This window comes from Oncorhynchus keta, unplaced genomic scaffold (genome assembly GCF_023373465.1).
Source record: "Oncorhynchus keta strain PuntledgeMale-10-30-2019 unplaced genomic scaffold, Oket_V2 Un_scaffold_5439_pilon_pilon, whole genome shotgun sequence".
NCBI lineage: Eukaryota > Metazoa > Chordata > Actinopteri > Salmoniformes > Salmonidae > Oncorhynchus > Oncorhynchus keta.
The window spans coordinates 63,839-89,329 of NW_026290959.1; the positions used below are offsets into that span (position 1 = coordinate 63,839).

The window sequence follows — 25,491 nt, forward strand, 5'->3', positions numbered from 1 at the left end:
GACCCTGAGTGTTACCAACAGTCCAGTTAGTGGTTAGGGTCAGGACCCTGAGTGTTACCAACAGTCCAGTTAGTGGTTAGGGTCAGGACCCTGAGTGTTACCAACAGTCCAGTTAGTGGTTAGGGTCAGGACCCTGAGTGTTACCAACAGTCCAGTTAGTGGTTAGGGTCAGGACCCTGAGTGTTACCAACAGTCCCGTTAGTGGTTAGGGTCAGGACCCTGAGTGTTACCAACAGTCCCGTTAGTGGTTACGGTCAGGACCCTGAGTGTTACCAACAGTCCAGTTAGTGGTTAGGGTCAGGACCCTGTGTGTTACCAACAGTCCCGTTAGTGGTTAGGGTCAGGACCTGAGTGTTACCAACAGTCCCGTTAGTGGTTAGGGTCAGGACCCTGAGTGTTACCAACAGTCCAGTTAGTGGTTAGGGTCAGGACCCTGAGTGTTACCAACAGTCCCGTTAGTGGTTAGGGTCAGGACCCTGAGTGTTACCAACAGTCCTGTTAGTGGTTAGGGTCAGGACCCTGAGTGTTACCAACAGTCCAGTTAGTGGTTAGGGTCAGGACCCTGAGTGTTACCAACAGTCCAGTTAGTGGTTAGGGTCAGGACCCTGAGTGTTACCAACAGTCCAGTTAGTGGTTAGGGTCAGGACCCTGAGTGTTACCAACAGTCCCGTTAGTGGTTAGGGTCAGGACCCTGAGTGTTACCAACAGTCCAGTTAGTGGTTAGGGTCAGGACCCTGAGTGTTACCAACAGTCCAGTTAGTGGTTAGGGTCAGGACCCTGAGTGTTACCAACAGTCCAGTTAGTGGTTAGGGTCAGGACCCTGAGTGTTACCAACAGTCCAGTTAGTGGTTAGGGTCAGGACCCTGAGTGTTACCAACAGTCCAGTTAGTGGTTAGGGTCAGGACCCTGAGTGTTACCAACAGTCCAGTTAGTGGTTAGGGTCAGGACCCTGAGTCTTACCAACAGTCCTGTTAGTGGTTAGGGTCAGGACCCTGTGTGTTACCAACAGTCCCGTTAGTGGTTAGGGTCAGGACCCTGAGTGTTACCAACAGTCCAGTTAGTGGTTAGGGTCAGGACCCTGTGTGTTACCAACAGTCCCGTTAGTGGTTAGGGTCAGGACCCTGAGTGTTACCAACAGTCCCGTTAGTGGTTAGGGTCAGGACCCTGAGTGTTACCAACAGTCCCGTTAGTGGTTAGGGTCAGGACCCTGTGTGTTACCAACAGTCCCGTTAGTGGTTAGGGTCAGGACCCTGAGTGTTACCAACAGTCCCGTTAGTGGTTAGGGTCAGGACCCTGAGTGTTACCAACAGTCCAGTTAGTGGTTAGGGTCAGGACCCTGAGTGTTACCAACAGTCCCGTTAGTGGTTAGGGTCAGGACCCTGAGTGTTACCAACAGTCCAGTTAGTGGTTAGGGTCAGGACCCTGAGTGTTACCAACAGTCCCGTTAGTGGTTAGGGTCAGGACCCTGAGTGTTACCAACAGTCCAGTTAGTGGTTAGGGTCAGGACCCTGAGTGTTACCAACAGTCCCGTTAGTGGTTAGGGTCAGGACCCTGAATGTTACCAACAGTCCTGTTAGTGGTTAGGGTCAGGACCCTGAGTGTTACCAACAGTCCAGTTAGTGGTTAGGGTCTGAACCCTGAGTGTTACCAACAGTCCAGTTAGTGGTTAGGGTCAGGACCCTGAGTGTTACCAACAGTCCAGTTAGTGGTTAGGGTCTGAACCCTGAGTGTTACCAACAGTCCAGTTAGTGGTTAGGGTCAGGACCCTGAGTGTTACCAACAGTCCAGTTAGTGGTTAGGGTCAGGACCCTGAGTGTTACCAACAGTCCAGTTAGTGGTTAGGGTCAGGACCCTGAGTGTTACCAACAGTCCAGTTAGTGGTTAGGGTCAGGACCCTGAGTGTTACCAACAGTCCAGTTAGTGGTTAGGGTCTGGGTTCTGAACTGATCAATGAGTTATCCATCTAAAGTGTTCCTGACCTGTTGTTTTGCTGTTTCACACCGTAGATTCGTGAATGGTTTGGGCAGTCCGTTGAATGTCACGTTGGGAGTCGGTGACATCGCTCCTCTGTCTGTCTCCAACTACAGTCTGGTTCCACAGGGAAAGTGAGTGGCTTTTTGCTTCATATCAACACACATTTATACCGTATGGGGGCGAGGAGAGAGATCTGATTGGCTGTTGTGTGTCTCAGGGCGGAGTTTACCATCATGAACAGAGGTGGTGCATCGTGTCTGTACTCTAAAGAGCTGGGCTTTGGCAGCGCCTTCACCCTCGTCATACCATCCACATTCAACATCGGACCCCCTGATGTAAAGTCCTCTATCCTATAACCCCTGATACCCAACCCTCAACCAAACTAGCAATGTGCTGTGTCTGATTGTGTTGTGAAGGCCCATGTTGGGCTGTTTACCAGGTCTTACTGCATGTGTTTCTGTGTGTTGTGTCTGATTGTGTTGTGAAGGCCCATGTTGGGCTGTTTACCAGGGTCTTACTGCATGTTTTTCTGTTTGTTGTGTCTGATTGTGTTGTGAAGGCCCATGTTGGGCTGTTTACCAGGGTCTTACTGCATGTTTTTCTGTTTGCTGTGTCTGATTGTGTTGTGAAGGCCCATGTTGGGCTGTTTACCAGGGTCTTACTGCATGTTTTTCTGTTTGTTGTGTCTGATTGTGTTGTGAAGGCCCATGTTGGGCTGTTTACCAGGGTCTTACTGCATGTTTTTCTGTTTGTTGTGTCTGATTGTGTTGTGAAGGCCCATGTTGGGCTGTTTACCAGGTTTCATGTGTTGATTACTGTGTCCAGTGTTGGCAGGCCATCCAGGTGGTAGAAGACATCAAGCCCAACACCATCCACATGGGCTGGCAAATCCCTCAGTACTTCCTCATGACAGCAGGAGAGGTGGTGTTCTCTGTGACTGGCCTGGAGTTCTCCTACTCGCAGGTAGGGGGCGCCACTGTCCTCTCTCACCCATCACACTAGCCTTGGTCTCTAGTGGCTCTCTGTCATCCAAACACAACTCAACTCAGACCTGTTACTTAAACAATTAACTTTCAATTCTCATCTCAACCCCAAAACCTCTTCTTGCTCTGCAGGCGCCTAGCAACATGAAGTCGGTGCTGCAGGCTGGTTGGCTGTTCACCGTCGCCGTGGGAAACATCATAGTGCTGATTGTTGCCGAGGCAGCACAGCTCTCAGATCAGGTTACTACAGATCTTCTAACATCTAGAACCCTATAAAACCCTCTAAACAATACTGACCACTGTACTGAGGTCAGATAGGGCCTAAGTTCATTGATATCTAAACCTTGTTATCTGTGTGTTCCAGGGGGTAGAGTAGTGATATTAACCCCTGTGTGTCTGTGTGTTCCAGGGGGCAGAGTAGTGATATTAACCCCTGTGTGTTCCAGGGGGTAGAGTAGTGATATTAACCCCTGTGTGTCTGTGTGTTCCAGGGGGCAGAGTAGTGATATTAACCCCTGTGTGTCTGTGTGTTCCAGGGGGCAGAGTAGTGATATTAACCCCTGTGTGTTCCAGGGGTAGAGTAGTGATATTAACCCCTGTGTGTTCCAGGGGGTAGAGTAGTGATATTAACCCCTGTGTGTTCCAGGGGGTAGAGTAGTGATATTAACCCCTGTGTGTTCCAGGGGGTAGAGTAGTGATATTAACCCCTGTGTGTTCCAGGGGGTAGAGTAGTGATATTAACCCCTGTGTGTCTGTGTGTTCCAGGGGGCAGAGTAGTGATATTAACCCCTGTGTGTTCCAGGGGGCAGAGTAGTGATATTAATCCCTGTGTGTCTGTGTGTTCCAGGGGCAGAGTAGTGATATTAACCCCTGTGTGTTCCAGGGGGCAGAGTAGTGATATTAACCCCTGTGTGTTCCAGGGGTAGAGTAGTGATATTAACCCTGTGTGTCTGTGTGTTCCAGGGGCAGAGTAGTGATATTAACCCCTGTGTGTTCCAGGGGGTAGAGTAGTGATATTAACCCCTGTGTGTCTGTGTGTTCCAGGGGCAGAGTAGTGATATTAACCCCTGTGTTCCAGGGGGCAGAGTAGTGATATTAACCCCTGTGTGTTCCAGGGGTAGAGTAGTGATATTAACCCCTGTGTGTCTGTGTGTTCCAGGGGGCAGAGTAGTGATATTACCCCTGTGTGTTCCAGGGGCAGAGTAGTGATATTAACCCCTGTGTGTTCCAGGGGTAGAGTAGTGATATTAACCCCTGTGTGTCTGTGTGTTCCAGGGGCAGAGTAGTGATATTAACCCCTGTGTGTTCCAGGGGCAGAGTAGTGATATTAACCCCTGTGTGTTCCAGGGGGCAGAGTAGTGATATTAACCCCTGTGTGTCTGTGTGTTCCAGGGGTAGAGTAGTTATATTAACCCCTGTGTTCCAGGGGCAGAGTAGTGATATTAACCCCTGTGTGTCTGTGTGTTCCAGGGGGTAGAGTAGTTATATCAACCCCTGTGTTCCAGGGGGCAGAGTAGTGATATTAACCCCTGTGTTCCAGGGGGTAGAGTAGTGATATTAACCCCTGTGTTCCAGGGGGCAGAGTAGTGATATTAACCCCTGTGTTCCAGGGGGCAGAGTAGTGATATTAACCCCTGTGTTCCAGGGGGCAGAGTAGTTATATTAAATCCTGTGTTCCAGGGGGCAGAGTAGTGATATTAACCCCTGTGTTCCAGGGGGTAGAGTAGTGATATTAACCCCTGTGTTCCAGGGGGCAGAGTAGTGATATTAACCCCTGTGTGTCTGTGTGTTCCAGTGGGCAGAATATATCCTGTTTGCCTCTCTCCTTTTGGTGGTGTGTATTGTGTTCGCCGTCATGTCCTACTTCTACACCTACACTGACCCAGCGGAGATCGAGGCCCAGTTCTGCCAGCCGGAACACGAGCCGGAGGAGAAGAAGAGAGATCGGGTTGAGATGGAGAGAAAGGACTCAGACTGCAGCAAGAGCAGCAAGGGTTCTGACAAGAAGAAGAGGGATTCTGTTGTTGAGCAGCATAACCAAGACGTCAAACAGAGCAAGATGTAAAACTCCCCATCCACACTACCTCCTCCTCCTGAACCAATCAGAACAGGTCTCAGAGAGAGAACCATTGGAACTTAATCTTATGAACATTAATCCTTACAGCTTTATGGGTAAATTTAGACTTTGATATATTGTAAATAATTTTTTACAACGATTTATTTTGCACCATGTAGCAAAAGCAACATTATGAATGTATTTTTGCTCATCATAATTTATTTGAAAGAGGACATACTGTATGAATGACCATTCCTATTAATTTCCCAGTACAGTGTTTTGTGTACTGGATATGTAGTTGTTTTGGGTTTGATGTTGCCAGGGACTCTTGGTATTAATTCCACACCAAGTGAGTCCCTGGTAGTCAAGTGCTTCAATAAAGAGGATGAGTCTAACTTTGTGTGGTGATATTGTCAGCCAGGTGTAAGGTAATCATTAGTCCAGGTAATCATTAGTCCAGGTAATCATTAGTCCAGGTAATCATTAGTCCAGGTAATCATTAGTCCAGGTAATCGTTAGTCCAGGTAATCATTAGTCCAGGTAATCTTTAGTCCAGGTAATCATTAGTCCAGGTAATCTTTAGTCCAGGTAATCATTAGTCCAGGTAATCTTTAGTCCAGGTAATCATTAGTCCAGGTAATCTTTAGTCCAGGTAATCATTAGTCCAGGTAATCATTAGTCCAGGTAATCTTTAGTCCAGGTAATCATTAGTCCAGGTAATCTTTAGTCCAGGTAATCTTTAGTCCAGGTAATCATTAGTCCAGGTAATCATTAGTCTAAACCGTTGCAAACCGCTTTGTTTTGCAACAAAAATGAGAGTTTCTTTTGGACAAAATCAGACCAGTTTAGTTTGGTTCCTAGGGGTTAATATCACTACTCTACCCCCTGGAACAATCAGACCGCTCCATCCCAGTTTAGTTTGGTTCCTAGGGGTTAATATCACTACTCTACCCCCTGGAACAATCAGACCAGTTTAGTTTGGTTCCTAGGGGTTAATATCACTACTCTACCCCCTGGAACAATCAGACCAGTTTAGTTTGGTTCCTAGGGGTTAATATCACTACTCTACCCCCTGGAACAATCAGACCAGTTTAGTTTGGTTCCTAGGGGTTAATATCACTACTCTACCCCTGGAACAATCAGACCAGTTTAGTTTGGTTCCTAGGGGTTAATATCACTACTCTACCCCTGGAACAATCAGACCAGTTTAGTTTGGTTCCTAGGGGTTAATATCACTACTCTACCCCCTGGAACAATCAGACCAGTTTAGTTTGGTTCCTAGGGGTTAATATCACTACTCTACCCCTGGAACAATCAGACCAGTTTAGTTTGGTTCCTAGGGGTTAATATCACTACTCTACCCCCTGGAACAATCAGACCAGTTTAGTTTGGTTCCTAGGGGTTAATATCACTACTCTACCCCCTGGAACAATCAGACCTCTCCATCCCAGTTTAGTTTGGTTCCTAGGGGTTAATATCACTACTCTACCCCCTGGAACAATCAGACCTCTCCATCCCAGTTTAGTTTGGTTCCTAGGGGTTAATATCACTACTCTACCCCCTGGAACAATCAGACCAGTTTAGTTTGGTTCCTAGGGGTTAATATCACTACTCTACCCCTGGAACAATCAGACCAGTTTAGTTTGGTTCCTAGGGGTTAATATCACTACTCTACCCCTGGAACAATCAGACCAGTTTAGTTTGGTTCCTAGGGGTTAATATCACTACTCTACCCCTGGAACAATCAGACCAGTTTAGTTTGGTTCCTAGGGGTTAATATCACTACTCTACCCCTGGAACAATCAGACCTCTCCATCCCAGTTTAGTTTGGTTCCTAGGGGACTTACCCCTGGAACAATCAGACCTCTCCATCCCAGTTTGGTTCCTAGGGGTTAATATCACTACTCTACCCCTGGAACAATCAGACCGCTCCATCCCAGTTTAGTTTGGTTCCTAGGGGTTAATATCCTACTCTACCCCTGGAACAATCCCTGTCCATCCCAGTTTAGTTTGGTTCCTAGGGGTTAATATCAACTCTACCCCCTGGAACAATCAGACCAGTTTAGTTTGGTTCCTAGGGGTTAATATCACTACTCTACCCCTGGAACAATCAGACCAGTTTAGTTTGGTTCCTAGGGGTTAATATCACTACTCTACCCCCTGGAACAATCAGACCAGTTTAGTTTGGTTCCTAGGGGTTAATATCACTACTCTACCTGGAACAATCAGACCAGTTTAGTTTGGTTCCTAGGGGTTAATATCACTACTCTACCCCTGGAACAATCAGACCAGTTTAGTTTGGTTCCTGGGGTTAATATCACTACTCTACCCCTGGAACAATCAGACCAGTTTAGTTTGGTTCCTAGGGGTTAATATCACTACTCTACCCCTGGAACAATCAGACCAGTTTAGTTTGGTTCCTAGGGGTTAATATCACTACTCACCCCCTGGAACAAAGACCAGTTTAGTTTGGTTCCTAGGGGTTAATATCACTACTCTACACCCTGGAACAATCAGACCAGTTTAGTTTGGTTCCTAGGGGTTAATATCACTCTCTACCCCCTGGAACAATCAGACCTCTCCATCCCAGTTTAGTTTGGTTCCTAGGGGTTAATATCACTACTCTACCCCCTGGAACAATCAGACCTCTCCATCCCAGTTTAGTTTGGTTCCTAGGGGTTAATATCACTACTCTACCCCCTGGAACAATCAGACCAGTTTAGTTTGGTTCCTAGGGGTTAATATCACTACTCTACCCCTGGAACAATCAGACCAGTTTAGTTTGGTTCCTAGGGGCAATCACTACTCTGCCCCTGGAACAATCAGACCAGTTTAGTTTGGTTCCTAGGAAGGCCATAAATATCTACTCTACCCCCTGGAACAATCAGACCAGTTTAGTTTGGTTCCTAGGGGTTAATATCACTATCACCCCAGAACAATCAGACCTCTCCATCCCAGTTTAGTTTGGTTCCAGGGGTTAATATCACTACTCTACCCCTGGAACAATCAGACCTCCATCCCCAGTTTGGTTCCTAAGGTTAATATCACTACTGTTACCCCTGGAACAGCCAGACGCTCCATCCCAGTTTAGTTTGGCTGGGTTAATATCAACTCTACCCCTGGAACAATCAGACCTCTCCATCCCAGTTTAGTTTGGTTCCTAGGGGTTAATATCACTACTCTACCCCTGGAACAATCAGACCAGTTTAGTTTGGTTCCTAGGGGTTAATATCACTACTCTACCCCTGGAACAATCAGACCAGTTTAGTTTGGTTCCTAGGGGTTAATATTACTCTACCCCTGGAACAATCAGACCAGTTTAGTTTGGTTCCTAGGGGTTAATATCACTGTACTCTACCCCTGGAACAATCAGACCTCTCCATCCCAGTTTAGTTTGGTTCCTAGGGGTTAATATCACTAGCCACCCCTGGAACAATCATGCCACTTCCCAGTTTAGTTTGGTTCCTAGGGGTTAATATCACTACTCTATCCCCTGGAACAATCAGACCTCTCCATCCCAGTTTAGTTTGGTTCCTAGGGTTAATACACTATCTACCCATGGAACAATCAGACCAGTTTAGTTTGGTTCCTAGGGGTTATATCACTATCTACCCCTGGAACAATCAGACCAGTTTAGTTTGGTTCCTAGGGGTTAATATCACTACTCTACCCCTGGAACAATCAGACCATTGTTTGGTTCCTAGGGGTTAATATCACTACTCTACCCCTGGAACAATCAGACCAGTTTAGTTTGGTTCTAGGGGTTAATATCATGTGTACCCCTGGAACAATCAAAGTTTGATTTGGTTTGATTTTAATATCACTACTCTACCCCTGGAACAATCAGACCAGTTTAGTTTGGTTCCTAGGGGTTAATATCACTACTCTACCCCCTGGAACAATCAGACCAGTTTAGTTTGGTTCCTGAGGGGTTAATATCACTACTCTACCCCTGGAACAATCAGACCAGTTTAGTTTGGTTCCTAGGGGTTAATATCACTACTCTACCCCTGGAACAATCAGAGCTCCATCCCAGTTTAGTTTGGTTCCTAGGGGTTAATATCACTACTCTACCCCTGGAACAATCCCAGTTTAGTTTGGAACAATCACTACTCTACCCCTGGAACCATCCCAGTTTAGTTTGGTTCCTAGGGGTTAATATCACTACTCTACCCCCTGGAACAATCAGACCAGTTTAGTTTGGTTCCTAGGGGTTAATATCACTACTCTACCCCCTGGAACAATCAGACCAGTTTAGTTTGGTTCCTAGGGGTTAATATCACTACTCTACCCCCTGGAACAATCAGACCAGTTTAGTTTGGTTCCTAGGGGTTAATATCACTACTCTACCCCCTGGAACAATCAGACCTCTCCATCCCAGTTTAGTTTGGTTCCTAGGGGTTAATATCACTACTCTACCCCCTGGAACAATCAGACCTCTCCATCCCAGTTTAGTTTGGTTCCTAGGGGTTAATATCACTACTCTACCCCCTGGAACAATCAGACCTCTCCATCCCAGTTTAGTTTGGTTCCTAGGGGTTAATATCACTACTCTACCCCCTGGAACAATCAGACCAGTTTAGTTTGGTTCCTAGGGGTTAATATCACTACTCTACCCCCTGGAACAATCAGACCAGTTTAGTTTGGTTCCTAGGGGTTAATATCACTACTCTACCCCCTGGAACAATCAGACCAGTTTAGTTTGGTTCCTAGGGGTTAATATCACTACTCTACCCCCTGGAACAATCAGACCAGTTTAGTTTGGTTCCTAGGGGTTAATATCACTACTCTACCCCCTGGAACAATCAGACCAGTTTAGTTTGGTTCCTAGGGGTTAATATCACTACTCTACCCCTGGAACAATCAGACCAGTTTAGTTTGGTTCCTAGGGGTTAATATCACTACTCTACCCCTGGAACAATCAGACCAGTTTAGTTTGGTTCCTAGGGGTTAATATCACTACTCTACCCCTGGAACAATCAGACCTCTCCATCCCAGTTTAGTTTGGTTCCTAGGGGTTAATATCACTACTCTACCCCCTGGAACAATCAGACCTCTCCATCCCAGTTTAGTTTGGTTCCTAGGGGTTAATATCACTACTCTACCCCCTGGAACAATCAGACCAGTTTAGTTTGGTTCCTAGGGGTTAATATCACTACTCTACCCCCTGGAACAATCAGACCAGTTTAGTTTGGTTCCTAGGGGTTAATATCACTACTCTACCCCCTGGAACAATCAGACCAGTTTAGTTTGGTTCCTAGGGGTTAATATCACTACTCTACCCCCTGGAACAATCAGACCTCTCCATCCCAGTTTAGTTTGGTTCCTAGGGGTTAATATCACTACTCTACCCCCTGGAACAATCAGACCAGTTTAGTTTGGTTCCTAGGGGTTAATATCACTACTCTACCCCCTGGAACAATCAGACCAGTTTAGTTTGGTTCCTAGGGGTTAATATCACTACTCTACCCCCTGGAACAATCAGACCAGTTTAGTTTGGTTCCTAGGGGTTAATATCACTACTCTACCCCCTGGAACAATCAGACCTCTCCATCCCAGTTTAGTTTGGTTCCTAGGGGTTAATATCACTACTCTACCCCCTGGAACAATCAGACCTCTCCATCCCAGTTTAGTTTGGTTCCTAGGGGTTAATATCACTACTCTACCCCCTGGAACAATCAGACCTCTCCATCCCAGTTTAGTTTGGTTCCTAGGGGTTAATATCACTACTCTACCCCCTGGAACAATCAGACCAGTTTAGTTTGGTTCCTAGGGGTTAATATCACTACTCTACCCCCTGGAACAATCAGACCAGTTTAGTTTGGTTCCTAGGGGTTAATATCACTACTCTACCCCCTGGAACAATCAGACCAGTTTAGTTTGGTTCCTAGGGGTTAATATCACTACTCTACCCCCTGGAACAATCAGACCAGTTTAGTTTGGTTCCTAGGGGTTAATATCACTACTCTACCCCTGGAACAATCAGACCAGTTTAGTTTGGTTCCTAGGGGTTAATATCACTACTCTACCCCTGGAACAATCAGACCAGTTTAGTTTGGTTCCTAGGGGTTAATATCACTACTCTACCCCTGGAACAATCAGACCAGTTTAGTTTGGTTCCTAGGGGTTAATATCACTACTCTACCCCTGGAACAATCAGACCAGTTTAGTTTGGTTCCTAGGGTTAATATCACTACTCTACCCCTGGAACAATCAGACCGGAATTCCAAGTGAACGTCATTCCCTTTTTATGCAGTTTTCTCTACGTGTTTTTCTGACCTTGAACTTAACAGCACGATAACAGCTTTCTTAGCTATTGATAAGAGCTCGGTAAATGAGTAAGCCATTTGTATAAGAGGATTGTAAATTATATATACGCACAACATGCAACAATTTCAAAGACTTTACTGAGATACAGTTCACATAAGGAAATCAATCAGTCAATTGAAATACATTCATTAGGCCCTATACTATGGATTCCACGTGCCTGAGAATGCAGACAGCTTAAAAAAAGGTAGGGGCATGGATCAGAAAACCAGTCAGGTTCTGGTGTGACCACCATTTACCTTGTGCAGCGTGATGCATAGAGCTGATCAGGCTGGTGATTGGGAATGTCCCATTCCTCCTCAATGGCTGTGTGGAGTTTGATATTGGCAGGAACTAGAACACAAATGGCTGTGCATCTACTAGGGCCAAGATGTCCAGGCGTACCACAGGGTTGGATAATTAGACCTTGTTATTCCTCATCTATATCAATAACCTGACTGCTGGGTCTAGTACCATACTAATCTATATCAATAACCTTACTGCTGGGTCTTCTACCGTACCATACTAATCTATATCAATAACTTGCTGGGTCTTCTACCATACTAATCTATATCAATAACCTTACTGCTGGGTCTTCTACCATACTTATCTATATCAATAACCTGCTGGGTCTTCTACCATACTTATCTATATCAATAACCTGCTGGGTCTTCTACCATACTAATCTATATCAATAACCTGCTAGGTCTTCTACCATATCATACTAATCTATATCAATAACCTGACTGCTGGGTCTTCTACCATACTTATCTATATCAATTACCTGCTGGGTCTTCTACCATACTAATCTATAGGGGCGACAAGGTAGCCTAGTGGTTAGAGCGTTGGACTAGTAACCGGAAGGTTGCAAGTTCAAACCCCCGAGCTGACATGGTACAAATCTGTCGTTCTGCCCCTGAACTATATCAATAACCTGACTGCTGGGTATTCTACCGTACTTCCCCTTCTCTTTGCTGATGACACCAATTTGATTTTATTACACAATCATTTTCATTCACTAATTAATGAAACCAACTCAAAATACATTTACAAGACAACCCACCTCCTCTCTAATTACCTGGCTCCATCTGCACCTTTGTTTAAGAAACTCAATATACTCAATGTCTTAGGACATTAATGTACACCATTTCGTACAAATACTCATATCTCCAAGACAGTTTACCTAAACCCTCCAATGGATTCTACCAGGTCCCAGTTTACCTAAACCCTTCAATGGATTCTACCAGGTCCCAGACAGTTTACCTAAACCCTTCAATGGATTCTACCAGGTCCCAGACAGTTTACCTAAACCCTTCAATGGATTCTACCAGGTCCCAGACAGTTTACCTAAACCCTTCAATGGATTCTACCAGGTCCCAGACAGTTTACCTAAACCCTTCAATGGATTCTACCAGGTCCCAGACAGTTTACCTAAACCCTTCAATGGATTCTACCAGGTCCCAGACAGTTTACCTAAACCCTTCAATGGATTCTACCAGGTCCCAGACAGTTTACCTAAACCCTTCAATGGATTCTACCAGGTCCCAGACAGTTTACCTAAACCCTACAATGGATTCTACCAGGTCCCAGACAGTTTACCTAAACCCTTCAATGGATTCTACCAGGTCCCAGTTTACCTAAACCCTTCAATGGATTCTACCAGGTCCCAGTTTACCTAAACCCTTCAATGGATTCTACCAGGTCCCAGTTTACCTAAACCCTTCAATGGATTCTACCAGGTCCCAGACAGTTTACCTAAAGCCTTCAATGGATTCTACCAGGTCCCAGACAGTTTCCTAAAGCCTTCAATGGATTCTACCAGGTCCCAGACAGTTTACCTAAACCCCTCAATGGATTCTACCAGGTCCCAGTTTACCTAAACCCTTCAATGGATTCTACCAGGTCCCAGACAGTTTACCTAAACCCTTCAATGGATTCTACCAGGTCCCAGACAGTTTACCTAAACCCTTCAATGGATTCTACCAGGTCCCAGACAGTTTACCTAAACCCTTCAATGGATTCTACCAGGTCCCAGTTTACCTAAACCCTTCAATGGATTCTACCAGGTCCCAGACAGTTTACCTAAACCCTTCAATGGATTCTACCAGGTCCCAGACAGTTTACCTAAACCCTTCAATGGATTCTACCAGGTCCCAGTTTACCTAAACCCTTCAATGGATTCTACCAGGTCCCAGACAGTTTACCTAAACCCTTCAATGGATTCTACCAGGTCCCAGACAGTTTACCTAAACCCTTCAATGGATTCTACCAGGTCCCAGACAGTTTACCTAAACCCTTCAATGGATTCTACCAGGTCCCAGTTTACCTAAACCCTTCAATGGATTCTACCAGGTCCCAGTTTACCTAAACCCTTCAATGGATTCTACCAGGTCCCAGACAGTTTACCTAAACCCTTCAATGGATTCTACCAGGTCCCAGACAGTTTACCTAAACCCTTCAATGGATTCTACCAGGTCCCAGACAGTTTACCTAAACCCTTCAATGGATTCTACCAGGTCCCAGTTTACCTAAACCCTTCAATGGATTCTACCAGGTCCCAGACAGTTTACCTAAACCCTTCAATGGATTCTACCAGGTCCCAGTTTACCTAAACCCTTCAATGGATTCTACCAGGTCCCAGTTTACCTAAACCCTTCAATGGATTCTACCAGGTCCCAGACAGTTTACCTAAACCCTTCAATGGATTCTACCAGGTCCCAGTTTACCTAAACCCTTCAATGGATTCTACCAGGTCCCAGTTTACCTAAACCCTTCAATGGATTCTACCAGGTCCCAGACAGTTTACCTAAACCCTTCAATGGATTCTACCAGGTCCCAGACAGTTTACCTAAACCCTTCAATGGATTCTACCAGGTCCCAGACAGTTTACCTAAACCCTTCAATGGATTCTACCAGGTCCCAGTTTACCTAAACCCTTCAATGGATTCTACCAGGTCCCAGACAGTTTACCTAAACCCTTCAATGGATTCTACCAGGTCCCAGACAGTTTACCTAAACCCTTCAATGGATTCTACCAGGTCCCAGACAGTTTACCTAAACCCTTCAATGGATTCTACCAGGTCCCAGACAGTTTACCTAAACCCTTCAATGGATTCTACCAGGTCCCAGTTTACCTAAACCCTTCAATGGATTCTACCAGGTCCCAGACAGTTTACCTAAACCCTTCAATGGATTCTACCAGGTCCCAGACAGTTTACCTAAACCCTTCAATGGATTCTACCAGGTCCCAGACAGTTTACCTAAACCCTTCAATGGATTCTACCAGGTCCCAGACAGTTTACCTAAACCCTTCAATGGATTCTACCAGGTCCCAGTTTACCTAAACCCTTCAATGGATTCTACCAGGTCCCAGTTTACCTAAACCCTTCAATGGATTCTACCAGGTCCCAGACAGTTTACCTAAACCCTTCAATGGATTCTACCAGGTCCCAGACAGTTTACCTAAACCCTTCAATGGATTCTACCAGGTCCCAGACAGTTTACCTAAACCCTTCAATGGATTCTACCAGGTCCCAGTTTACCTAAACCCTTCAATGGATTCTACCAGGTCCCAGACAGTTTACCTAAACCCTTCAATGGATTCTACCAGGTCCCAGACAGTTTACCTAAACCCTTCAATGGATTCTACCAGGTCCCAGACAGTTTACCTAAACCCTTCAATGGATTCTACCAGGTCCCAGACAGTTTACCTAAACCCTTCAATGGATTCTACCAGGTCCCAGACAGTTTACCTAAACCCTTCAATGGATTCTACCAGGTCCCAGACAGTTTACCTAAACCCTTCAATGGATTCTACCAGGTCCCAGTTTACCTAAACCCTTCAATGGATTCTACCAGGTCCCAGACAGTTTACCTAAACCCTTCAATGGATTCTACCAGGTCCCAGTTTACCTAAACCCTTCAATGGATTCTACCAGGTCCCAGTTTACCTAAACCCTTCAATGGATTCTACCAGGTCCCAGTTTACCTAAACCCTTCAATGGATTCTACCAGGTCCCAGACAGTTTACCTAAACCCTTCAATGGATTCTACCAGGTCCCAGTTTACCTAAACCCTTCATGGTTTACCAGAAACCCTTCAATGGATTCTACCAGGTCCAGACAGTTTACCTAAACCCTTCAATGGATTCTACCAGGTCCCAGACAGTTTACCTAAACCCTTCAATGGATTCTACCAGGTCCCAGACAGTTTACCTAAACCCTTCAATGGATTCTACCAGGTCCCAGTTTACCTAAACCCTTCAATGGATTCTACCAGGTCCCAGACAGTTTACCTAAACCCTTCAATGGATTCTACCAGGTCCCAGACAGTTTACCTAAACCCTTCAATGGATTCTACCAGGTCCCAGTTTACCTAAACCCTTCAATGGATTCTACCAGGTCCCAGACAGTTTACCTAAACCCTTCAATGGATTCTACCAGGTCCCAGACAGTTTACCTAAACCCTTCAATGGATTCTACCAGGTCCCAGTTTACCTAAACCCTTCAATGGATTCTACCAGGTCCCAGACAGTTTACCTAAACCCTTCAATGGATTCTACCAGGTCCCAGACAGTTTACCTAAACCCTTCAATGGATTCTACCAGGTCCCAGTTTACCTAAACCCTTCAATGGATTCTACCAGGTCCCAGACAGTTTACCTAAACCCTTCAATGGATTCTACCAGGTCCCAGTTTACCTAAACCCTTCAATGGATTCTACCAGGTCCCAGACAGTTTACCTAAACCCTTCAATGGATTCTACCAGGTCCCAGTTTACCTAAACCCTTCAATGGATTCTACCAGGTCCCAGACAGTTTACCTAAACCCTTCAATGGATTCTACCAGGTCCCAGACAGTTTACCTAAACCCTTCAATGGATTCTACCAGGTCCCAGTTTACCTAAACCCTTCAATGGATTCTACCAGGTCCCAGACAGTTTACCTAAACCCTTCAATGGATTCTACCAGGTCCCAGACAGTTTACCTAAACCCTTCAATGGATTCTACCAGGTCCCAGACAGTTTACCTAAACCCTTCAATGGATTCTACCAGGTCCCAGTTTACCTAAACCCTTCAATGGATTCTACCAGGTCCCAGACAGTTTACCTAAACCCTTCAATGGATTCTACCAGGTCCCAGACAGTTTACCTAAACCCTTCAATGGATTCTACCAGGTCCCAGACAGTTTACCTAAACCCTTCAATGGATTCTACCAGGTCCCAGTTTACCTAAACCCTTCAATGGATTCTACCAGGTCCCAGACAGTTTACCTAAACCCTTCAATGGATTCTACCAGGTCCCAGACAGTTTACCTAAACCCTTCAATGGATTCTACCAGGTCCCAGACAGTTTACCTAAACCCTTCAATGGATTCTACCAGGTCCCAGACAGTTTACCTAAACCCTTCAATGGATTCTACCAGGTCCCAGTTTACCTAAACCCTTCAATGGATTCTACCAGGTCCCAGACAGTTTACCTAAACCCTTCAATGGATTCTACCAGGTCCCAGACAGTTTACCTAAACCCTTCAATGGATTCTACCAGGTCCCAGACAGTTTACCTAAACCCTTCAATGGATTCTACCAGGTCCCAGACAGTTTACCTAAACCATTCAATGGATTCTACCAGGTCCCAGACAGTTTACCTAAACCCTTCAATGGATTCTACCAGGTCCCAGTTTACCTAAACCCTTCAATGGATTCTACCAGGTCCCAGACAGTTTACCTAAACCCTTCAATGGATTCTACCAGGTCCCAGACAGTTTACCTAAACCCTTCAATGGATTCTACCAGGTCCCAGACAGTTTACCTAAACCCTTCAATGGATTCTACCAGGTCCCAGTTTACCTAAACCCTTCAATGGATTCTACCAGGTCCCAGACAGTTTACCTAAACCCTTCAATGGATTCTACCAGGTCCCAGACAGTTTACCTAAACCCTTCAATGGATTCTACCAGGTCCCAGACAGTTTACCTAAACCCTTCAATGGATTCTACCAGGTCCCAGACAGTTTACCTAAACCCTTCAATGGATTCTACCAGGTCCCAGACAGTTTACCTAAACCCTTCAATGGATTCTACCAGGTCCCAGACAGTTTACCTAAACCTTCAATGGATTCTACCAGGTCCCAGACAGTTTACCTAAACCCTTCAATGGATTCTACCAGGTCCCAGACAGTTTACCTAAACCCTTCAATGGATTCTACCAGGTCCCAGACAGTTTACCTAAACCCTTCAATGGATTCTACCAGGTCCCAGACAGTTTACCTAAACCCTTCAATGGATTCTACCAGGTCCCAGACAGTTTACCTAAACCCTTCAATGGATTCTACCAGGTCCCAGACAGTTTACCTAAACCCTTCAATGGATTCTACCAGGTCCCAGTTTACCTAAACCCTTCAATGGATTCTACCAGGTCCCAGACAGTTTACCTAAACCCTTCAATGGATTCTACCAGGTCCCAGACAGTTTACCTAAACCCTTCAATGGATTCTACCAGGTCCCAGTTTACCTAAACCCTTCAATGGATTCTACCAGGTCCCAGTTTACCTAAACCCTTCAATGGATTCTACCAGGTCCCAGACAGTTTACCTAAACCCTTCAATGGATTCTACCAGGTCCCAGTTTACCTAAACCCTTCAGTGGATTCTACCAGGTCCCAGTTTACCTAAACCCTTCAATGGATTCTACCAGGTCCCAGACAGTTTACCTAAACCCTTCAATTGATTCTACCAGGTCCCAGACAGTTTACCTAAACCCTTCAATGGATTCTACCAGGTCCCAGACAGTTTACCTAAACCCTTCAATGGATTCTACCAGGTCCCAGACAGTTTACCTAAACCCTTCAATGGATTCTACCAGGTCCCAGACAGTTTACCTAAACCCTTCAATGGATTCTACCAGGTCCCAGACAGTTTACCTAAACCCTTCAATGGATTCTACCAGGTCCCAGACAGTTTACCTAAACCCTTCAATGGATTCTACCAGGTCCCAGACAGTTTACCTAAACCCTTCAGTGGATTCTACCAGGTCCCAGACAGTTTACCTAAACCCTTCAATGGATTCTACCAGGTCCCAGACAGTTTACCTAAACCCTTCAATGGATTCTACCAGGTCCCAGACAGTTTACCTAAACCCTTCAATGGATTCTACCAGGTCCCAGACAGTTTACCTAAACCCTTCAATGGATTCTACCAGGTCCCAGTTTACCTAAACCCTTCAATGGATTCTACCAGGTCCCAGACAGTTTACCTAAACCCTTCAATGGATTCTACCAGGTCCCAGACAGTTTACCTAAACCCTTCAGTGGATTCTACCAGGTCCCAGACAGTTTACCTAAACCCTTCAATGGATTCTACCAGGTCCCAGTTTACCTAAACCCTTCAATGGATTCTACCAGGTCCCAGACAGTTTACCTAAACCCTTCAATGGATTCTACCAGGTCCCAGACAGTTTACCTAAACCCTTCAATGGATTCTACCAGGTCCCAGTTTACCTAAACCCTTCAATGGATTCTACCAGGTCCCAGACAGTTTACCTAAACCCTTCAATGGATTCTACCAGGTCCCAGACAGTTTACCTAAACCCTTCAATGGATTCTACCAGGTCCCAGACAGTTTACCTAAACCCTTCAATGGATTCTACCAGGTCCCAGTTTACCTAAACCCTTCAATGGATTCTACCAGGTCCCAGACAGTTTACCTAAACCCTTCAATGGATTCTACCAGGTCCCAGACAGTTTACCTAAACCCTTCAATGGATTCTACCAGGTCCCAGTTTACCTAAACCCTTCAATGGATTCTACCAGGTCCCAGACAGTTTACCTAAACCCTTCAATGGATTCTACCAGGTCCCAGACAGTTTACCTAAACCCTTCAATGGATTCTACCAGGTCCCAGACAGTTTACCTAAACCCTTCAATGGATTCTACCAGGTCCCAGACAGTTTACCTAAACCCTTCAATGGATTCTACCAGGTCCCAGACAGTTTACCTAAACCCTTCAATGGATTCTACCAGGTCCCAGACAGTTTACCTAAACCCTTCAATGGATTCTACCAGGTCCCAGTTTACCTAAACCCTTCAATGGATTCTACCAGGTCCCAGACAGTTTACCTAAACCCTTCAATGGATTCTACCAGGTCCCAGACAGTTTACCTAAACCCTTCAATGGATTCTACCAGGTCCCAGTTTACCTAAACCCTTCAATGGATTCTACCAGGTCCCAGACAGTTTACCTAAACCCTTCAATGGATTCTACCAGGTCCCAGACAGTTTACCTAAACCCTTCAATGGATTCTACCAGGTCCCAGACAGTTTACCTAAACCCTTCAATGGATTCTACCAGGTCCCAGACAGTTTACCTAAACCCTTCAATGGATTCTACCAGGTCCCAGACAGTTTACCTAAACCCTTCAATGGATTCTACCAGGTCCCAGACAGTTTACCTAAACCCTTCAATGGATTCTACCAGGTCCCAGACAGTTTACCTAAACCCTTCAATGGATTCTACCAGGTCCCAGTTTACCTAAACCCTTCAATGGATTCTACCAGGTCCCAGACAGTTTACCTAAACCCTTCAATGGATTCTACCAGGTCCCAGACAGTTTACCTAAACCCTTCAATGGATTCTACCAGGTCCCAGACAGTTTACCTAAACCCTTCAATGGATTCTACCAGGTCCCAGACAGTTTACCTAAACCCTTCAATGGATTCTACCAGGTCCCAGACAGTTTACCTAAACCCTTCAATGGATTCTACCAGGTCCCAGACAGTTTACCTAAACCCTTCAATGGATTCTACCACAGTTTACCTAAACCCTTCAATGGATTCTACCAGGTCCCAGACAGTTTACCTAAACCCTTCAATGGATTCTACCAGGTCCCAGACAGTTTACCTAAACCCTTCAATGGATTCTACCAGGGTAAACCCTTCAATGGATTCTACCAGGTCCCAGTTTACCTAAACCCTTCAATGGATTCTACCAGGTCCCAGACAGTTTACCTAAACCCTTCAATGGATTCTACCAGGTCCCAGTTTACCTAAACCCTTCAATGGATTCTACCAGGTCCCAGTTTACCTAAACCCTTCAATGGATTCTACCAGGTCCCAGACAGTTTACCTAAACCCTTCAATGGATTCTACCAGGTCCCAGACAGTTTACCTAAACCCTTCAATGGATTCTACCAGGTCCCAGACAGTTTACCTAAACCCTTCAATGGATTCTACCAGGTCCCAGACAGTTTACCTAAACCCTTCAATGGATTCTACCAGGTCCCAGACAGTTTACCTAAACCCTTCAATGGATTCTACCAGGTCCCAGACAGTTTACCTAAACCCTTCAATGGATTCTACCAGGTCCCAGACAGTTTACCTAAACCCTTCAATGGATTCTACCAGGTCCCAGACAGTTTACCTAAACCCTTCAATGGATTCTACCAGGTCCCAGTTTACCTAAACCCTTCAATGGATTCTACCAGGTCCCAGACAGTTTACCTAAACCCTTCAATGGATTCTACCAGGTCCCAGACAGTTTACCTAAACCCTTCAATGGATTCTACCAGGTTCCAGTTTACCTAAACCCTACAATGGATTCTACCAGGTCCCAGACAGTTTACCTAAACCCTTCAATGGATTCTACCAGGTCCCAGACAGTTTACCTAAACCCCTCAATGGATTCTACCAGGTCCCAGTTTACCTAAACCCTTCAATGGATTCTACCAGGTTCCAGTTTACCTAAACCCTTCAATGGATTCTACCAGGTCCCAGTTTACCTAAACCCTTCAATGGATTCTACCAGGTCCCAGACAGTTTACCTAAACCCTTCAATGGATTCTACCAGGTCCCAGACAGTTTACCTAAAGCCTTCAATGGATTCTACCAGGTCCCAGACAGTTTCCTAAAGCCTTCAATGGATTCTACCAGGTCCCAGACAGTTTACCTAAACCCCTCAATGGATTCTACCAGGTCCCAGACAGTTTACCTAAACCCTTCAATGGATTCTACCAGGTCCCAGACAGTTTACCTAAACCCCTCAATGGATTCTACCAGGTCCCAGACAGTTTACCTAAACCCTTCAATGGAATGGGTCCCAGACTGATGACGTCACCCACTGTATGCTCTTTCAGGAGCCCGATTGGGTCCCAGACTGATGACGTCACCCACTGTATGCTCTTTCAGGAGCCCGATTGGGTCCAGACTGATGATGTCACCCACTGTATGCTCTTTCAGGAGCCCGATTGGGTCCAGACTGATGACGTCACCCACTGTATGCTCTTTCAGGAGCCCGATTGGGTCCCAGACTGATGATGTCACCCACTGTATGCTCTTTCAGGAGCCCGATTGGGTCCCAGACTGATGACGTCACCCACTGTATGCTCTTTCAGGAGCCCGATTGGGTCCCAGACTGATGACGTCACCCACTGTATGCTCTTTCAGGAGCCCGATTGGGTCCCAGACTGATGACGTCACCCACTGTATGCTCTTTCAGGAGCCCGATTGGGTCCCAGACTGATGACGTCACCCACTGTATGCTCTTTCAGGAGCCCGATTGGGTCCCAGACTGATGACGTCACCCACTGTATGCTCTTTCAGGAGCCCGATTGGGTCCCAGACTGATGACGTCACCCACTGTATGCTCTTTCAGGAGCCCGATTGGGTCCCAGACTGATGACGTCACCCACTGTATGCTCTTTCAGGAGCCCGATTGGGTCCCAGACTGATGACGTCACCCACTGTATGCTCTTTCAGGAGCCCGATTTGGTCCCAGACTGATGACGTCACCCACTGTATGCTCTTTCAGGAGCCCGATTGGGTCCAGACTGATGATGTCACCCACTGTATGCTCTTTTAGGAGCCCGATTGGGTCCAGACTGATGACGTCACCCACTGTATGCTCTTTCAGGAGCCCGATTGGGTCCCAGACTGATGACGTCACCCACTGTATGCTCTTTCAGGAGCCCGATTGGGTCCCAGACTGATGACGTCACCCACTGTATGCTCTTTCAGGAGCCCGATTGGGTCCCAGACTGATGACGTCACCCACTGTATGCTCTTTCAGGAGCCCGATTGGGTCCAGACTGATGACGTCACCCACTGTATGCTCTTTCAGGAGCCCGATTGGGTCCAGACTGATGACGTCACCCACTGTATGCTCTTTCAGGAGCCCGATTGGGTCCCAGACTGATGACGTCACCACTGTATGCTCTTTCAGGAGCCCGATTGGGTCCCAGACTGATGACGTCACCCACTGTATGCTCTTTCAGGAGCCCGATTGGGTCCCAGACTGATGACGTCACCCACTGTATGCTCTTTCAGGAGCCCGATTGGGTCCCAGACTGATGACGTCACCCACTGTATGCTCTTTCAGGAGCCCGATTGGGTCCCAGACTGATGACGTCACCCACTGTATGCTCTTTCAGGAGCCCGATTGGGTCCCAGACTGATGACGTCACCCACTGTATGCTCTTTCAGGAGCGCGATTGGGTCCCAGACTGATGACGTCACCCACTGTATGCTCTTTCAGGAGCCGATTGGGTCCCAGACTGATGACGTCACCCACTGTATGCTCTTTCAGGAGCCCGATTGGGTCCCAGACTGATGACGTCACCCACTGTATGCTCTTTCAGGAGCCCGATTGGGTCCCAGACTGATGACGTCACCCACTGTATGCTCTTTCAGGAGCCCGATTGGGTCCCAGACTGATGACGTCACCCACTGTATGCTCTTTCAGGAGCCCGATTGGGTCCAGACTGATGACGTCACCCACTGTATGCTCTTTCAGGAGCCCGATTGGGTCCAGACTGATGACGTCACCCACTGTATGCTCTTTCAGGAGCCCGATTGGGTCCCAGATGATGACGTCACCCACTGTATGCTCTTTCAGGAGCCCGATTGGGTCCAGACTGAGGACGTCACCCACTGTATGCTCTTTCAGGAGCCCGATTGGGTCCAGACTGATGACGTCACCCACTGTATGCTCTTTCAGGAGCCCGATTGGGTCCCAGACTGATGACGTCACCCACTGTATGCTCTTTCAGGAGCCCGATTGGGTCCCAGACTGATGACGTCACCCACTGTATGCTCTTTCAGGGAGCCCGATTGTCCCAGACTGATAAACGTCACCCACTGTATGCTCTTTCAGGAGCCCGATTGGGTCCCAGACTGATGACGTCACCCACTGTATGCTCTTTCAGGAGCCCAATTGGGTCCAGACTGAGGACGTCACCCACTGTATGCTCTTTCAGGAGCCCGTGGTCCCAGACTGATGGCGTCACCCACTGTATGCTCTTTCAGGAGCCCGATTGGGTCCCAGACTGATGACGTCACCCACTGTATGCTCTTTCAGGAGCCCGATTGGGTCCCAGACTGATGACGTCACCCACTGTATGCTCTTTCAGGAGCGATTGGGTCCCAGACTGATGACGTCACCCACTGTATGCTCTTTCAGGAGCGCGATTGGGTCCCAGACTGATGACGTCACCCACTGTATGCTCTTTCAGGAGCCCTTGGGTCCCAGACTGATGGCGTCACCCACTGTATGCTCTTTCAGGAGCCCAGATTGGGTCCCAGACTGATGGCGTCACCCACTGTATGCTCTTTCAGGAGCCCGGTGGGTCCCAGACTGATGACGTCACCCACTGTATGCTCTTTCAGCCTTTTTGGGTCCAGACTGATGAGCGTCACCCACTGTATGCTCTTTCAGGAGCCCGATTGGGTCCCAGACTGATGACGTCACCCACTGTATGCTCTTTCAGGAGCCCGATTGGGTCCAGACTGAGGGCGTCACCCACTGTATGCTCTTTCAGGAGCCCGAAAGGTCCAGACTGATGGCGTCACCCACTGTATGCTCTTTCAGGAGCCTTGATTGGGTCCAGACTGATCTGACGCTGATAAATCACCCACTGTATGCTCTTTCAGGAGCCCAGATTGGGTCCCAGACTGATGACGTCACCCACTGTATGCTCTTTCAGGAGCCCGATTTTGTCCCAGACTGATGACAATCACCCCTGTATGCTCAGTTTCAGGAGGATGGGTCCCAGACTGATGGCGTTTCACCCACTGTATGCTCTTTCAGGAGCCCGATCAGGGTCCCAGACTGATGACGTCACCCACTGTATGCTCTTTCAGGAGCCCGATTGGGTCCCAGATTGATGACGCGTCACTCACTGTATGCTCTTTCAGGAGCCCGATTGGGTCCCAGACTGATGACGTCACCCACTGTATGCTCTTTCAGGAGCCCGATTGGGTCCAGACTGATGACGTCACCCACTGTATGCTCTTTTCAGGAGCCCGATTGGGTCCCAGACTGATGCGTCACCCACTGTATGCTCTTTCAGGAGCCCGATTGGGTCAGACTGATGGCGTCACCCACTGTATGCTCTTTCAGGAGCCCGATTGGGTCCCAGACTGATGACGTCACCCACTGTATGCTCTTTCAGGAGCCCGATTGGGTCCCAGACTGATGGCGTCACCCACTGTATGCTCTTTCAGGAGCCCGATTGGGTCCCAGACTGATGACGTCACCCACTGTATGCTCTTTCAGAGCCCTGGGTCCAGACTGATGATGTCAACTGTATGCTCTTTCAGGAGCCCGTGGGTCCAGACTGATGACGTCACCACTGTATGCTCTTTCAGGAGCCCGATTATCCCAGACTGATGACGTCACTCACTGTATGCTCTTTCAGAGCCCGATTGGGTCCCAGACTGATGACGCACCCACTGTATGCTCTTTCAGGAGCCCGATTGGGTCCCAGACTGATGACGTCACCCACTGTATGCTCTTTCAGGAGCCCGATTGGGTCCCAGACTGATGACGTCACCCACTGTATGCTCTTTCAGGAGCCCGATTGGGTCCAGACTGATGACGTCACCCACTGTATGCTCTTTCAGGAGCCCGATTGGGTCCAGACTGATGACGTCACCCACTGTATGCTCTTTCAGGAGCCCGATTGGGTCCCAGACTGATGACGTCACCCACTGTATGCTCTTTCAGGAGCGCGATTGGGTCCCAGACTGATGACGTCACCCACTGTATGCTCTTTCAGGAGCCCTGGGTCCAGACTGATGACGTCACCCACTGTATGCTCTTTCAGGAGCCCGATTGGGTCCCAGACTGATGACGTCACCCACTGTATGCTCTTTCAGGAGCCCGATTGGGTCCAGACTGATGACGTCA

General features: G+C 47.0%; 1 protein-coding gene and 2 long non-coding RNA genes across 60 annotated transcripts in view; 2 read left to right on the forward strand and 1 right to left on the reverse strand.

The window, feature by feature from the left end:
* The window catches only part of LOC127929125 (solute carrier family 15 member 1-like), a gene marked incomplete at its 5' end in the record, with an annotated part of 68,990 nt that extends 63,582 nt beyond the window's left edge, over positions 1 to 5,408 (forward strand). Inside the window, 5 exons of the mRNA XM_052516661.1 lie at positions 1,956 to 2,105; positions 2,192 to 2,309; positions 2,800 to 2,937; positions 3,090 to 3,197; positions 4,753 to 5,408. Of these exons, the coding sequence (XP_052372621.1) occupies positions 1,956 to 2,105; positions 2,192 to 2,309; positions 2,800 to 2,937; positions 3,090 to 3,197; positions 4,753 to 5,022 (784 nt within the window). The remainder of the gene's footprint in view (positions 1 to 1,955; positions 2,106 to 2,191; positions 2,310 to 2,799; positions 2,938 to 3,089; positions 3,198 to 4,752) is intronic.
* Positions 5,409 to 11,401: 5,993 nt separating this feature from the next.
* LOC127929120 (uncharacterized) lies at positions 11,402 to 22,066 on the reverse strand. 50 transcript variants are annotated; one of them, XR_008133252.1, is made up of 7 exons: positions 20,853 to 21,229; positions 18,447 to 19,842; positions 17,867 to 17,984; positions 17,418 to 17,626; positions 15,270 to 15,387; positions 15,030 to 15,193; positions 11,402 to 12,956 (listed from the first exon to the last, which is right to left on the reverse strand). It is a non-coding gene; the product is annotated as an uncharacterized LOC127929120 (long non-coding RNA). The 50 variants fall into 50 exon arrangements; XR_008133253.1 differs by lacking the exon at positions 15,030 to 15,193 and adding an exon at positions 14,332 to 14,415 and having other exon boundaries at positions 15,232 to 15,387; XR_008133243.1 differs by lacking the exon at positions 15,030 to 15,193 and adding an exon at positions 14,660 to 14,823 and having other exon boundaries at positions 11,402 to 12,918; positions 15,232 to 15,387.
* LOC127929121 (uncharacterized) lies at positions 12,758 to 20,515 on the forward strand. 9 transcript variants are annotated; one of them, XR_008133287.1, is made up of 5 exons: positions 13,006 to 13,100; positions 16,700 to 16,947; positions 18,221 to 18,346; positions 18,473 to 18,636; positions 20,265 to 20,515. It is a non-coding gene; the product is annotated as an uncharacterized LOC127929121 (long non-coding RNA). The 9 variants fall into 9 exon arrangements; XR_008133286.1 differs by having other exon boundaries at positions 20,303 to 20,515; XR_008133285.1 differs by having other exon boundaries at positions 20,345 to 20,515.
* Positions 22,067 to 25,491: the final 3,425 nt, after the last annotated feature.